Source organism: Hypomesus nipponensis, chromosome 17, assembly GCF_054491055.1.
Source record: "Hypomesus nipponensis isolate SF chromosome 17, ASM5449105v1, whole genome shotgun sequence".
NCBI lineage: Eukaryota > Metazoa > Chordata > Actinopteri > Osmeriformes > Osmeridae > Hypomesus > Hypomesus nipponensis.
The window spans coordinates 18,743,588-18,759,636 of NC_140377.1; the positions used below are offsets into that span (position 1 = coordinate 18,743,588).

Genomic DNA, 16,049 nt, shown 5'->3' on the forward strand with positions numbered 1-16,049 from the left:
ACATTGAATATACTGTAGAATCTATAACCCTCATGTTCATGAAATTGTTTCAGTGCAATAGTGTTTTACTATCTGACAGCTTCTTTACATACACCTTATGATGTTTTTAACCGTGATCAAAGTTAAAAGTACAAAATGTATTAATTACGTCATGGTTTGGTGTGGTAGCGCCCCCTTCTGCAAAGAGATCAGATCGCATCTCCCATCCTCCTCCCCCCTCTGATCAACAACACAGGCGCTTGCACAGAGAAGCAAAATGGCCGATAGTAAACTAACCGATCTCACATCGCTCGACAGTCATCAAGAGGTTATGCATGTTTTGTTTAAAGCTTAAAGACTACATACAAACGAGAGGATATTTACATGTCCAGCTCTTTTCTATAATTAACATTTTACCTTTTGGTGAATTTCCTTTATTCTTCTATTTAGCCTTGAACGCCTCGAAGAACTAGCTCGCTCGCTAGCTTAGCAAGCCAGTCAGCTACAGTACCTTAGGTCTGCAAGAATTTTGCACAGAAGCACTTTATGTAGTTTGTGATTCCTGAGGTGAGTAACTAGCCTGATACATTCTTGTTTTGCATGTTGTATTCCGTGATGTTCTTAATAACAAGTTTAAAAAAATAACGTACAGTAGACCAAGTCTTATTCTGTCTGTTTATGGAGAGCACTTGAACATTATGAACGCTGGATAGCCACCGCTCTACCTTGCTAGCAAGCTACTCAGCAAACGTCACTGAAGAAGTTAATCGTCGCCTTTGGCCTTGTCAGGTCGCTAGCGAGACCTTGCACCGCAGCCCACTACAGTACCTGACTGGAGCTTGCACAAGACTGGTCTGTCGCGATTAGGGGACCTTGCATGGAGAAACGAGTAGGGGCTTGACTGCAGCCGATCTCGCTGCTGGGAACAGGCCTCGCTTTCAGAACCCAACGGTTCTCAATCTTCCATCGCAATGCAGACGATTTGCTAGCTAGCTAGCTAAAAGGAATGCAGCATCAATACACAGAAAACCTAACTAGCCATTAGCCGTTTTGGGAAAAGATTGATGTGATTTTAGTGTTAAAGTGGGTCAAATTGGCCGTGCTGAACCTAGCTAACTTAAACAGCACCTAGTTTGACAAGCCGAGTAGCTTGTTTTTACACTATCGGATTAATGTCAGCTCGCTAGCTCTAGCTCGTTCTTTACAGCTTGCTAGCTAATTTTGAGCGGCTTAGCTGAACTGTGCCGTGCTTAAATTGTATTTGCAGCTTACTTCCCGGCTAGTTTGTAGGCCCCGGAGTTGCAAAGTGGTTATCGTTCCCTGTTAGCGTTAGATAATGCTTATTTTACTGTGAAACTGACCTCACATGTCAGTATTTCTTGTAATGGCAGACACACTTGCACCACCCTCGCTTGCCGTACTCTACAACTGTACTAGGACTCATCTTCTCTGACAATTTATTTATCTCACACACATATGTACCTACAGCTGCCATTTTAAAATTTCAAATCAATCTTGCTTCTACTTGTATCTGGAATGGCCTGTAGGTTACATCTACAATCATTTGCTTTCCAATGAATAATGCAATGAGTGGTTACCGTAGACTTCTGGCAAGCAAGTTGACTAGGTTAACATTACAGCCCTGCTTTGCTTGTAACATTAACTAATTGTGGAGAGTGTTAATGACAGTGAACTCAGACAGCCAAAATAGCTGGTTATGTCAAGGAAATGTCAAAATATCGCATAGCGGTAATTTTATACACTTGAGATAATGTAGGCGATTGCAAAGGATGATCCCTGACAATTCTGACCTCCGTCCAGACAGGAGGATCAGGAAAGGGAACAGCAGTTCATGGAAGACAAGAAAAAGAAGAAAGAGGATAAAAAGAAAAGGGAAGCCTCCCAGAAGGTACTTTCTGCCTCTGTACGTCAAAGGCATGGGAGACTTTAATGGTTTATTTTGACGTTTAACCATTTTGCATCGATTGCTCATAGTGTCCTCTCTAATTACAGGTGACTGAACAGAAAATCAAAGGTAAGCTCTTTGCCCTTTCCCGGGCTATACAATCTGGGTGAATGTAGCTGACATTTCTAAACAAAGCACAGTGCATTCCTTCCCAACCACAAAGCTGACACAAGGCAGCACTGATTGTTCTCGGTTGTGTTTTTGTCCCACCATTTCCACCGCTCCAGTGCCAGAATCAAGCAAGCCCCCCTCCACCCAGACGCCAGCCACCCCAGGCTCCGTGTCCCCTAGCCCTGGCCCTGCTCCTCCCTCGTCCCCCTGCCCAGCAGCCGGGGTCGCGGTCCCTCCGGCCGGGAACAATGCAAAGCGGGCTGCTGTGGCCAACGGACAGCCCCCCTCCTCTGGAAGTCAACCCCCCCAGCAGCAGCGCTACATGCCCCGGGAGGTGCCCCCGCGATTTCGCTGCCAGCAGGACCAGAAAGTGCTACTGAAGAGGGGCCAGCCCCCGCTGTCCTCCATGCTGCTGGGAGGAGGCAGTGGGAGGGGAGCCACCCCCCCGCTGCATGGAGATGCAGCCGGAGCCACAGGTGAGTGATGAGCAAATCCAACAGGTGGGGTTTACCTTTTTATGATTATAGTTTTGGCATGGATCATGCTTCGGTGAGAGGACAGTTCGAGGTAGACAGGAAGGCAGGGGGAGGGGAAGACTTGCAGAGAAAGGCCCGGGGCCGGATTTGAACCCAAGCGCCCATGTGGTGCGCTTCACCCGCGCGTTCACCTTTTTTTTTAAAATTCAGGTTACTGGTCGTGTTTGATTGTGTTCTTACCTGACCACATATCCTCAAGTCCACTGTATTAGGAATCTTACGTTTCTTTTAAAAACGCTTTTGTTTTCTCTCGGTTCTGTTTCGACCAGATCCCAACCTGGCTTCATCCTCATCGTCACCCCCTCACTCGTCATCATCCTCATCTTCAGTTGCTGCTTCTTCTCCTACTACTACTTCAACTTATGCAAATTCCACATGGGGGGCGGGCTCTGGCAGCCAGCCCCCTTCTCAGGGCTGGGAGAAGGTGATTGTGGACGGGTCTGACCTGGAGGAGTGGCCTAGCATCGTGGCCGGGGCCAGAGTGGGCCCCGAGGGAGGGGAGGGAGCCGAGCTGGACGGCCCGAACAGCAGCAGCAGTGCCTCGTGGAGTGAGAGAAGCGGCCAACAGCCGAAAGGAGGAGGAGTATCTGGAACAGGATCCGGGAGCTCCGAGAGTCCCTCTTCGCCTCGCTCCTCTCCTCCGTCCGCCTCGTCTTCGCTCAATGAATGTGTGCCGTCCGGCGCCGCGTGGGGCGCCTCCCCGGCCCAGGCAGCCGGGGCCGGGGGTGTTGTTGGGGGTGGGCCGGCAGCAGCAACAGCTCTCTACAATTCCAAAGTCTCCCCTCTCCCTGGCTCTCAGGAGGGCCCCGGAGGGGTCAGCAGCGGTGGGGGCCTCGGTGCCAACTTCCACCCCAACACCAACCCCTCCGCCTGGCCCGCCCTGGTGCAGGATGGGACCCCGGCGGGGGTCGGAGGAGGAACGACCGAGGGTGGGTCGCCGTCATCCTCAATCACCTCACCTTCGTCTTTCTCTGCCAGCGCCGCTCAACCTCTCTCCTCTGTGAATCCATCCGGCCACCGTCAGCAGCACCTGCTCCAGGACAGGCCTACCTCGGACGCGGAGCAGCACTGGGGAGGGGGACTGGGGCCGGAGATGGGAGTAGGTGGACCGGGACCAAATACTGGAGGTGCAGATGGTATCATGGACTGTGGGGCAGGAGGAGGAGGAGGGAGTGGGAACCTCTCTGGCTCATCATCTTCTTCCTCTTCAACTTCCTCATCGTGGAGAGCGATGCCTCCGCCCTCCTCCTCCGACCTCAACACAGGTGCCTCTAAGACTGATGGGTGGGGAGGAGGGGGAGGTCGAGGAGCTGGAGGAGGTGCTCAGGGGCAGGAGGGGAGTGTGTGGGGCTTCGGCAGCCATGGCGACAAGGCAGGGTCGGCGGGAGACAAAGGGTGGGGAAGAGGCAACGAGGGTAGCTCAAATACCCCAGCGGTATCTCAGGGAGCTTGGGACAGAGGCCCAGAGGGGGAGTATGGGTCGGCGGGTGTCGGAGGAGGAAGTTCCGGTAACTTAGCAACGGGAAGTAGCGGAGGAGGCCGAGGCGGGAGCAGCAGCAACAGCAGCAGCAGCGGAGCTAGCGGCGGAGGAGGAGTAGGAGGAGGGGTTTCCCAGGACTCTGCCTCTCCGACGTTTGCGACTATGACAAGAGCTTGGGACAATCAGAAGCCAGTGGAAGCTGGGGAGGGAGGGGTCGAGGAGTGGGGAGGCCAGGGAGGAGGAGGAGGAGGGGTGGGGGGAGGCTCCAGGGCGGGGAGCGGTGACCCGAACAATCAGCAGGAGCACTCCAGCCACCGCCAGCGCTCTCAACAGGGCCCCAACGCTGAAGTGGCCTTACAGAGCATGCTCAGTCGCACCGACCTGGACCCCAGGGTGTTGTCCAACACCGGGTGGGGGCAGACCCAGATCCGTCAGAATGTGGCCTGGGACCTGGAAGCACGTTCGGGAGGAGGGGGGAGAAGCGATGGAAGCAGTTCATCCTCGTCTACTTCCTCGTCGTCCGCCATGAACACCGGTCGTGCGGCGACTTACCCGCCGAACGCAGGTTCAAAGGCTTCTGATCCATCTGCTGGGGCCCACATGGCCCACACAAACCCAGGTCCAGGCCATGGTCCAGCCAGGGATGGCTGGGAGGGTGGAGGCGGTGCTCCGCAGCCAGGCCGTGCACCACCGCCTGGGGCGAACAGCACGCGGAAACCTGGATCCCTCGGAGAGGAACCAGAAGGCAAGAGTGCTGGCGGCTGGGGTGACGTTGGGCCGTCTGAGGGGCCAGGAAAAGGCTGGGGGAGCGAGGATCAAGAGTGGGCTGGTGACCGTAGAGGAGGAGGTGCAAGGGGTAACTGGAGAGAGTTCGGAGAACAGGGTAGTGGAGGAGGAGGTGGTGGTGGTGGTGGTGGTGGAAGTGGCTGGGGAGGAAATCAGGAGGAGAAAGGGACAGTGGGTTGGAAGGAGATGGGAAGAGGGGAAGGTGGAGGTTGGGGACAGAGAGGAGGTGGGGGAGGAGGAGGAGGAGGAGACTGGGGGCAGAGAGATGCCAAGCCAGTAAGTGGTGGAGGATGGTCAGAAGGGAGGGGCCGAGGTGGAAGCAACTCCGACGACAGTTCCTGGGGTAACATGGATGAGGGAGGCCCACAGAGAGGTTGGGGAGGAGGAGGAGACCGAGGTGGAGGAGACCGAGGTGGAGGAGACCGAGGTGGAGGAGACCGAGGTGGAGGAGACCGAGGTGGAGGAGACATGGGTGGAAAAGGCCACCAGGACTGGGGGGGCGGGAAGCCGCACACAGCACAGATACCAAACAGCCAAGCGGCATCACTTAAAGCCCCAAATCAACAGCAGCACCAATCACAGACCCAACAGCCCCCAGGGTCCATGCAAGGGGGCTGGGGCCGCTCCGGAGGACCCCAGAGCCAGAACCAAAGCCCGGGCTGGATCTCCGGCCCCGTCCCCCAGATCCCTGGAGAAGCCCTGGAGCCCAGCGGCTGGGAGGAGCCCTCCCCTCAGTCCATCAGCCGCAAGATGGAGATCGACGACGGGACGTCCGCGTGGGGCGACCCCACTCGCTACAACAACAAGAATGTCAACCTGTGGGACAAGAACAGTGCCTCCCCTGGCCAAACGCAGCCACTGCAAGGCCAGGCCCAGCAGGCTCCGCCCCCTCAGCAGCAGCAGCAGCCGCCCAGGAGACAGCAGGGGATCCCACCCAACAGGGACGCCAACCCCGCCACCGCTCCCGGCATGGGTGAGGAACAGAGTCTGACTCCACACAATAATAAATCAATACTAATAATAATACATGTTTTTAGGAGGGTTTTCATATTATGGATGTATTTCATGAGATTGTGTGTGTGTGTATTGGACTATTTATGCGTATGGGACTATTGAAAAGTTATTTTAACTACCAATTCTGTCTCTCTCTCTCTCTCTCTCTCTTTCAATCTCCCTCTCTTTCAATCTCCCTCTCTTTCAATCTACTCCCTTTTTATGCCTTTCTCCCTGCCTCTCTCTCCCTGCCTCTCTCTCCCTGCCTCTCTCTCCCTGCCTCTCTTTCCCTGCCTCTCTTTCCCTGCCTCTCTTTCCCTGCCTCTCTCACCCTGCCTCTCTCTCCCTGCCTCTCTCTCCCTGCCTCTCTCTCCCTGCCTCTCTCTCCCTGCCTCTCTCTCCCTGCCTCTCTCTCCCTGCCTCTCTCACCCTGCCTCTCTCACCCTGCCTCTCTCACCCTGCCTCTCTCACCCTGCCTCTCTCACCCTGCCTCTCTCACCCTGCCTCTCTCACCCTGCCTCTCTCACCCTGCCTCTCTCACCCTGCCTCTCTCACCCTGCCTCTCTCACCCTGCCTCTCTCTCCCTGCCTCTCTCTCTGCCTCTGTCTCTCTCCGTCTCCACCAGGTCCAGGTATGTGGGGAGGGAGCAGCAACATGGCAGGACAATCTGTAGACACTGGCACGGCTGCCTGGGGCCAGTCCACAGAGCCCGCGGGCTGGGGCGAACCTGACGACCCCAGCAAGGCGGGCGGCTGGAGGAACCCCTCGCCCAACCCCGTCAAGTCCGGTACGGCGCTTCCACAAGCTCACTCACTTCTTCCGAACTAGCTCCTCTTATGCTTGCGTACCATTCGTGACGTTTTTCTTCCTCCGATTCAGTTTGATGATGCATTCCTAGACAGATTTTCGGAGAGGGGCAGCTGAACAGAATTCATGTTTGTAGCAATAGATATGTCTGATGTCACGCCCACTGGCTAAATCTAAACCGTCTGTCCTCCAGTCTCCAAGTCGGTGGGGGAGGGCTGGGGCAAGGGGGACGGCTCCGTATCCGCCTCCCGGAACCCCAGCTGGGAGGACGAGGACGACGTGGGCGGGGTCTGGAACAGCGCGGGCCCGCAGGGCAGTAACTCCTCCTACAACTCGGTCAGCTGGAACCAAGGCCACGGGGGCAAGAGGGGCAACATCAAGGTAGGTTGAGAGAACAGCCCCTTTACTCACGCAAGTCAATCTGTTGTGTTTTCGGGAATGTCTTTTGTATATGATTTATTTTTGCGTTGGTTTTGGTGTTTTAAATGACTTTGAAAGGGTCTGGTTGAAGTTTAGTTTTTAAAAGCATTTAAAAATATTTGTTTGCACTCTAAAGGGTGGAGGAGGAGATAACTGGATGAATCCTATGAACCGCCAGTTCTCCAACATGGGCCTTCTGGTAAGTCCACATAAGCACATATCCATTCTCAGCAGAGTATTTCAGAAAGCCAGTCCAGCCGGAGACGAATGTGTCCGCCATCCGTTTGACAGGGCGACGACCCGAGTGTGGACAAGAAGCTGGACGGGGATCGGAGGGGGATGAGCGACTACAACGGAGAGCTGCGGCGAGGAGGGAGAGGGGGAGCAGGGGGCTACCGCATGCCCAGTTCCAAAGAGCCTGCAGACATGGGGCCTTACGGTGACAAGGTACGGGAAAGAGGAAAGAACACAGGGATTCAACACAGGGATTCAACACAGGGATTCAACACAGGGATTCAACACAGGGATTCAACACAGGGATTCAACACAGGGATTCAACACAGGGATTCAACACAGGGATTCAACACGCAACTCTGCAGCATAGAGTAGAGGTTTCCAGACCATGCAGCCTGAAAAAACATGTTAAGGCCTCTCTTCTGTGAGGCGCAGCATGTTACCTTCTAGTATGAACATTACATTTACATTTACATTACATTTATGCATTTAGCAGACGCTTTCATCCAAAGCGACTTCAAGATGAAATGCGCTATATAATGCGCTATATAAATAAAGTTTGATTTTAATTTATAAACAAAGTGCTGCATTGAACCTCCTATGTAGTCCGTGTGTGTGTGGTAGATGTCTGTATCACCACCTGTGCCACTTAATCCCCCCCCCCCCTCCTCCCTAACATGCCGCCGTGTGCCCCGTCCCCTCCCTGTCACCCTGCAGATGGCGGGTCACGGCGTCTACGGAGGCGGCAGCGGAGGGATGCCCCCGCCCCGGGGGATACCCCAGCCCGGCATGCACCCCATCAACCCCTCCCAGGGGCTCCGCGCCCAAGTGCCTCATCAGTTCCTGTCCCCCCAGGTTTGGGCCCCCTGCTGTTCACCCTGCAACTCGTCTCACGCACAAACAGCCGCTCATCCCTCGATATTCTTTTGACCCGATTCATTTACCGCGGTGATCGTCTTGGAATGGGCCCGTGTGTCGGGTGATTTCGATGTCGGATGTGTCGTTTAGCGCCGTACATCCCGACCCTGAGAGAGCCGCGAGGTGTTCGTGAGCTCTCCTGGTCCAGGTCGTTGAGGGTGTGTTCTCAGAGGGTGTGCCTGTGTGCGTGCAGGTGCCAGGCCCCATGCTGAAGCAGATGCCGTCTCCGGGCAGCGGCGTGGGCGGCGTGGGCGGCGTGGGGGGCGTGGGGGCAGGGGTGTTCCCCCCTCAGCTGTCCCCCCAGCAGATAGCAGTGCTCAGTAACATCTACCCCCACGTTCAACAGTTCCACCTGGTGAGTAGATTTGTTTTGGATCCACGGTTGGCGTCTGTTCACAACCCTCTACGGACACAATGCAGCTTGACTTGCCATTGGCTAGTGATTTTTATTTTATTTTACTCCCCAGACTTTTTACATGAAATGCATGAACAATGCAAGTACATTCTGTCTGAATTATTCTTCATGTTGCATATGGATATAATCTACAATTTTTTTTAGCAAGTGGCTTTCTCTCGCTACTTGACTTAAGCCACCTCTCTAGTGCTGACAATGGTTCATAGGCGTACTGCTGAAGCTCTGGGCCTTCTGTTGGAATAAGGATCAGGTCTGAAAGGCGTGAGGATATGAGACTGCTGCGGACATCTGATTTTATTCCCTTTTGGGCACTGAAGGCTCTTTCGCAGTTGGCAGAGCTGATTAACAGAGCAAGAATAATCTGAACAAGGAACAGTCATCTTAAATTGTCTTGATAACTAAACAAAGTATTAAGTGTTTTCTGCTCAGACTGGAATTGTAGCTTTTTTTTTGCATCCATCTCTTTGTGCGTGACGAGTGCCGTTAAAATCTGAATCCACATTTATGATTTGCCTGTAACTCAGTCACAGGCGAGTGAAGTCGAACCATTTACTATCCATTGGCTAATTAAAGATCATTTTTAGTCGCCCAGCGTGAAATTTGGTCGCATGTGCGAGTGATTGACTCGCATTGTAGAGGGTTGGTTCACTTGCACTACCTTCTTTCCCATTTTTGCAACGACACCGTTAACCCATGACACCATTCCCAATATAGCTACAGCTTGTCTACAGTTGACTTCAGTTACTCAGTCATTCATCGAAGACTTTGATTAAATACCTTTTAAATACACAAGTGTACTAAAGTGCCTTATATTATAAACTCCAGTGTGAGGATTCCTTGCTGATCTCTATCTCTCCTCCTCCTGCTCCCTCCCCCCGCGCCTCCTCCTCCCTCAGGCTTGTCAACTCCTGCTACAGCAACAACAACAACAGCAGCAGCAGCAGCAGCTCCTGCAGAACCAGAGGAAGTTCCCCCAGCCCCAGCCTCTCCGTCAGCAGGCAGACCCCCAGCAGGTAGCCCGGCCCTCATCCTGACCGCCACTCGGAACCCACAGAACCTTCCGGAATGACACCGTGCCCCTGAAATCCTCCAAAAATGTGTCCCCTTCTCAGCTCCCATTCGTCGACTCCTCAACATATAAACCAGAGACGAAGTGACATTTTCCATATGTCCATATTTTCCGTTTCCCATGTTGACGTCTTGGTGTTAAATCTCTCCTCCCCCTCCCCCCAGCTGGCCAGGATCATGGCCATCCTGCAGCAGCAGAGACAGCAGCAGGGCGGCGTGGGAGGAGGGGGAGTCGGGAGCTCCAAACTGTCCCCGTCTCACCTGGGGGGGTCTCAGTCCAAGCAGCCCATGGGAGACTCCCTGCCGCACCCCGGCGTGGGGGGGGCCCTGTCAGACCTTCATGCCAAATCCCAGGGGATGTACTCCGGTGAGTTGAACGGTCGGTCGGAGGGAGGGAGGGAGGGAGGGTGAAAAGGACAAGTGGACTGATGTGGCGGGGGGTATTGTGTAAACGCGATTGGAGAGATAAGCGCTTCAAAAGAAGTCATCTTTCTGTGTGGACAAAGTGTCACTGTAGGTTCCTGTATAGTTCCCCTCTCTCTCTCTCTCTCTCTCTGTCTCTCTCTCTCTCTCTCTCTCTCTCTCTCTCTTTCCCTGGGTCGGTATCATGGTGGCTTCCATCCATCAGTCACTCTTTGTTTACTCTCCTCTTTTCAGTATAAGGTCAGACCAGGCCATCTGCGAATCATATCCGTCTAATTTGTCAAAACAGCGGCTAGTGTGTCGGCGTTGCTGTGACGACGGTCCAGCGTTTTAATCTCCCGCAGCCTCGTTTCCTGGGAGTGGGATGTCAGTGGGATTACACAGACGGCAATCATGGCTGCCGTCTGTGGGCGAAGACTATCACATTCCCATCAGGGCCCGCAACCCGAGCTCTCTCCCTGCGGTTTGCCGTCTTTAAATGGTTGTCTCATCTAATTCTTCCCCCTCTCTCTCTTCCCCCCCCCCCCTCAGGTCTGGCCCCCGGGGGCGGCTTGTCAGGCCTGGAGCTGGGCTCCATGATGGGGGGCATGAAGGACGGAGGGGGGCAGCAGTCCCGCTTCAAGTGGATGATGGAGGGCCACTCCCCCGCCCCCTCTCCCCCAGACACGGCCCATCACAAGAACGGTGAGGCTCTCCCCTGGTCTCCCGTGGAGATGCGACACTGCTTACAACATTCCCGAATCGTTCCACAAACAAGCTTTGGGTTTCATGCTTCAGGGCGTCATCCTTTCCCGTCATGATCATAATCTGGAGTCGTGCCACGCCAAATATTGGACTGATGGGTAACTCGGGTCCACTGTAACCTTTCCGACTTCTGAGTCTATCCTGTGGTCCCCCCCCCCCCAGGTCCTCTGCCCAACCCCATCAAAGCCCGGGGCGGCTCCCCGTACTCCCAGTACGAGCTGCTGGGGGGCGAGGGTCTGGGGATGCCCCCCCAGTGCCCCTCAGACTGGCAGCGGACCCCAGGGAGCAAGATGAGCACCAAGACTGGCACCTCCAGTTGGCCTCCAGGTACAGTACAGACATACATTTACATTACATTTAGTCATTTAGCAGACGCTATTATCCAGAGTGACTTACAGTAAGTACAGGGACATTCTCCCCGAGGCAAGTAGGGTGAAATGCCATGCCCAAGGACACAACGTCACTTGGCACAGCCGGGAATCGAACCAACAACCTTCTGATTAACAGCCCGACTCCCTAACCGCTCAGCCATCTGACATGGATTAAGTTGACTTGGGTTTGCTATGCCTTTGGACATACAGGCTCCTGAATCGAAGTTGCTCGAGTGGAGGTTTAGATTTAACGGAACGCCTTCGGCCATTTTCGTGCCACAACATTGCGCAAAACCATGCCTGAATTGAGGCGGCGATTCATCCAAGGCAACGCCCTCACGAGATCGGTCCGCCAAGTTCTGACTCGAGCCCCGACATGCTGCTCATGCAAATAGCCTCATGGACTCGGGATCGAGTTCGGGACATGTATCCATGACAGTCTCCTGCCAATACAGAGGATCCCATCTCCAAGCTCATCACATGTCTTTGTGCTTGTCTCCACACAGAGTTCCAGCCAGGCGTGCCCTGGAAGGGGATCCCGAGCGCCGACCCGGAGTCTGACCCCTACATGACCCCCGGCAGTGTGCTGGGCTCCCCCGGACCGGTCAGCCTCAACGACTCAGACCACCAGTTACTGCGAGACAACACAGGTCAGGCACACCGGCCTTCGGGGCGTAGCTACCTCACGGCGCCATGACCTGCTTTCAAACTGCTGTGTGGAGAGAACCCTGGGGTTGGAGTAGTGCACGGTCGTGTTGCGGTTAAAGAAGGGGAGCTTTTTCCTCTCTCGGGAGCTCACTTCCTGTCTCTGGCTTGTTCTCGCTCCTGCAGGGCCGAACCCTTCCCTCAACACCTCGCTGCCTTTACCAGGTGCCTGGCCCTACAGTGCCTCAGACAGCCCCCTCGGCAACGCACATAGCACAGGTAGGCACCTGCACATGCTTGTGTTCCCTCCTTCCTTCCCTCCAAGCTTCAGCCTGTATCTCCGTCTCTCTCCCCGTGTCTGTCTGTGCAGGTGTAAGGTATCACCAGCGCTGCAGTTTCTCCTATATATAGATAGTGCAGCATGTCTGAACAGAAATCATCCTTTCCTTAGTTCCCTTCCTGGGGTCTGTCTTGTAAGCTGCACCTCTCTGTCTCTCTCGCCCTCGTTTCCAAAGCAGCAAAGTACTCCGACTACAAGCCCAGCTGGCCCCCTGAGCCCATTGGACACAACAAGCTGTGGAAGACCAATCGCAACAGCTCCCAGCTGCCACGCCCCCCTCCGGGCCTCACCAGTCAGAAGCAGGCCTCTCCCTCCCCATGGGGGAGTGGAGGCCCGCGATTGGCCAGCAGCTGGGGCGGGGGCAGGGGCAGTCAGGACTCTCAGTCCAGATATGGGCCAGGTACAGGCTTAGGTGTACTTCACCATTACATCCCTGACACGGTCGTTGACTTTGCTTATGTGCAGAGGTTGGTCTAGTCATTGGAAGAAACGCGTTGTCACTTTCTGTTCTTACTTTCCTGGTCCTGCTCACTGTACTCTTCTTTCCCTCTCTCCTATAGGCTCGGCGTGGAGTGATGGCGCGGCCTCCAGGGGCAGCTGTTGGCTGCTGCTTAGCAACCTGACCCCTCAGGTACATATGGGGGGGGGGGGCAAGAAAAGGGGAGAGTAGGTTGGGAAGCAACTAAAATAACATAAGGGAGGAAGGGAAATTAAAACGAGGGAGCAAAGGAAAGAGAGAGAAAAGGAATGGGACAGCCTGTAGAAAAATACCAACACGCTCATGACTGGATGACCTGGAGAAACAGAGCAGAAGGTTGATGGCGGAGGATGTGTGTGCGCGCGCGCGCGTGCAAGAGAGCAATTTCACAATTTGATGTTCTCCAAACCAGCCCCCTGAAGCGGAATTTATAACCGCTGTAAAACCAAATTGCCACCAGGGCTGGTGGGAGCAGGCATTAAATCGTCATCGTCGTTCATCAGCATTCTCCTTCAGTGTATCTTATGCAAATGTGTCGGTATCATGCGTGACCCGGGCCTAATTGGATTGCGAAGTTGGATGATCCATTTAATCAATTAGGGATTGCATGAATGGCTATGGCACCAAAGCACTGTTCTGGGAGAAACATGGGATGGAAAATGTTTAATTATATAGCCAACCCCCTTTTTCTTTATAGTTTCGCTCTTGGCCGCTGCTCAGTGTGTGTATATACACACACACACACATTTCCCCTTCTGATGCCTTGGAACAGGACCATCCATCACCAGATGCACACACATTTCATGCACTCTTCACACATCAGTGGCCGAATGTGGATGTATGAATGCCACTGGATATTCTGCCCCCACCTTTTAGACACCCACAGACCACCTACTTCGTCATGTTAACCTTTCCCTCCCCTCCAGATTGATGGCTCCACCTTGAGGACTATCTGCATGCAGCATGGCCCCCTGCTGACCTTTCACCTCGGCCTGACCCAAGGCAGCGCTCTGATTCGCTACAGCACCAGACAGGAAGCAGCCAAGGCCCAGGGTGCACTGCACATGTAGGTGGTCCCTCTGCATGCACGCACCGTTTAAAAGGGCACTGTTGGCATCCCTGAGAACTCTCAACACTCACTTTAGTATGGATGGGAATGAAATGTATGGGGGTGGCGCAGGAATCGTCTTCGATCGATGTCAGTTTTGACTTTTTTTTTGACTGGACTAATTGGAGTACCTCTCGTTGTCTCCCCCAGGTGCGTCCTGGGCAACACCACAATCCTGGCGGAGTTTGTGAGCGAGGAGGACGTGGCTCGCTATTTTGCACATTCCCAGGCGGGAGGGGCAGAGGGGTCCGGCCCAGGGGTCACGGTAGGGTCGGGTCAGGGGTCATCGGGGCCGGGCGCGGCCGTGGCCAGCAGCGGAGGCAGCTCCCCGGGGAGTGAGCGAGGCGGAGGAACGACTACGGGTGGAAACGGAGGCGGAGGAGTTCTCGGTAGTGTGGGCTCATCCAGCTCCGGCTGGCAAAGTCTGGATGGTACGATCAGCTCTCCGGAGGTGCCGGCGGCCCAAGGACCTGGCCTGGGCGTCTTCGCCCAGTGGAGCACCAACGGGGCTGGGGACGGGGTCGGGGCGGGAGGGCTGGGGGGAGGGGAGTCGAGCAGGGCAGGGCTCTGGGGTGGGGTGACGCCTGGGTACTCCGGCAGCAGTCTGTGGGGCACGCCCCAAATGGAGGACAGGCACCAAATGGGCAGCCCCGCCGCCCTGTTGCCTGGCGACCTTCTGGGTGGAGGGGCTGACTCCATCTGACACGCGCCCTTTATATAAGTATATGTTTAAGACACACTGACGCAACTTACACTGGGAATCACACACATCCAAGCACATACATATGTATACAAATACACACATTCAGTACTCATTACATATGTACGTTTATACATACACACGACGTACAAGCAGAAATGTGAGACATGCTTACACACATTCTCATGGCCAGACTTAAGCTACTATATATACAAATGCAGGGACTGTTAGATGTGTATAAGGCCTTTTTCCACAGATGAAGATTTCAACTGCTAGACTTGAACCTGAAAAAAAAAAACACACACACAAAAAAACAAAGTAAAGTCCGTCAGTCCGAGAGACTGGCTGGATGTCGTTGTGCTTAGTAGGGGGACTTGAGACAGATTTACATCCACATGCACACACCAAATACAGAGGAGCCTTCAGACAGACGGTCACTGTAGAACAGCATTACCTGTCAGCCGTCACACAGGATCCACTGTGTGGCGTCGGACTCAACGGGCAGTTCCCATTCACGTCCCTTAAAGAGGAGACTGAATCCAAACACATGCAAACAACACTGCTCTGATTGACAACTGAACTGTATCTTACCGTGTATGTCCGGTTTGTTTTTCTGTTTGTTTGTATGGTTGTTTTCATTTTGTTTTGTTTTTTGTTTTTTTCGAACAGTGGATTTACTGAAAAATGTCATTGTTCCTTTTCAAGATGCTGACCTCCTACTGTTGTTCCCTCAGCTCTCTTTCTCACTTCTTTCTCTCTCAATCACGTTTGTTACTGTTACTATGGTAATTGTTGAATTCTTCTGGAAGTATGGGGCTGTGATGTGTTCTCCATGCGTGCGGGACACACACTAAGGAAGTCCACAGTACGCGAACAACGTTTCTATGAGTGAGAATGAGACCAAGTGAATAAAGCTTCGCTGCGTGTGTGTGAGTGTGTGTGGATGGTGTACGAGAGCATGTTACTGCCTGTCTTGTTAAGAGTGAGCAAGGCTGCTTAAGAAGGTCTATACAAAAACAATGTTTTGAGTGCATTCGGTATACTGCTGACTGTATGTTCCAAGAAATATTGGCACTAATGCTTTGATTGTTTTTTGTTTTGTTTTTTCCTCATTTTAAGTTGTGCGTTTTTTAGCAGAAATTGTCTTTTTTATCGTCCGACCTGCAATAATAAAAAGAACATTTTAATGACAGAGCTGAAGGCATACGCATTGAGTAAAAGGACATGCCAAATCTTATCAAACTGTGTGGAGTGGGGGTGGGTGGGGAGGGACAGGGTTGTTTACAAATGCAGATAAAGAGTTACCGTACGTTTTTATGTTTTGTTGTTGTGTTTTAAATTAAGACAGGCTTTAACACTCCTGTTCAGTGTTTTCGTTTTGAGATTTTACAAAGGAAAAATTTATTTAAACAAAAAGAACAAGATTAATAATAAAGATGAAAGTATTGGCTTCAGATCTGCCTCGTGTTGTCATTTAAAGATGGCTCAGTACCTTACACACTTGAAACTCCTGCATGTTCACTTGCA

General features: G+C 53.4%; 1 protein-coding gene across 2 annotated transcripts; it reads left to right on the forward strand.

Annotated features, from left to right (window-relative positions):
- Nucleotides 1-224: 224 nt before the first annotated feature.
- tnrc6bb.1 (trinucleotide repeat containing adaptor 6Bb.1) lies at nucleotides 225-15,976 on the forward strand. Of its 2 annotated transcripts, none has more exons than XM_084676632.1 (22): nucleotides 225-307; nucleotides 430-546; nucleotides 1,801-1,888; nucleotides 1,993-2,014; nucleotides 2,173-2,532; nucleotides 2,862-5,831; nucleotides 6,477-6,638; nucleotides 6,852-7,039; nucleotides 7,215-7,277; nucleotides 7,370-7,525; nucleotides 8,030-8,167; nucleotides 8,424-8,585; nucleotides 9,542-9,658; nucleotides 9,879-10,080; nucleotides 10,668-10,820; nucleotides 11,043-11,207; nucleotides 11,758-11,901; nucleotides 12,083-12,175; nucleotides 12,412-12,636; nucleotides 12,797-12,867; nucleotides 13,641-13,780; nucleotides 13,973-15,976. In XM_084676632.1, the coding sequence occupies exons 3-22, from the start codon at nucleotides 1,832-1,834 to the stop codon at nucleotides 14,523-14,525; spliced, it is 6,141 nt and encodes a 2,046-aa protein (XP_084532758.1). In that variant the 5' UTR covers nucleotides 225-307; nucleotides 430-546; nucleotides 1,801-1,831; the 3' UTR covers nucleotides 14,526-15,976. The 2 variants fall into 2 exon arrangements, with proteins under 2 accessions (XP_084532758.1, XP_084532759.1); XM_084676633.1 differs by having other exon boundaries at nucleotides 12,415-12,636.
- The last annotated feature ends 73 nt before the right edge of the window (nucleotides 15,977-16,049 follow it).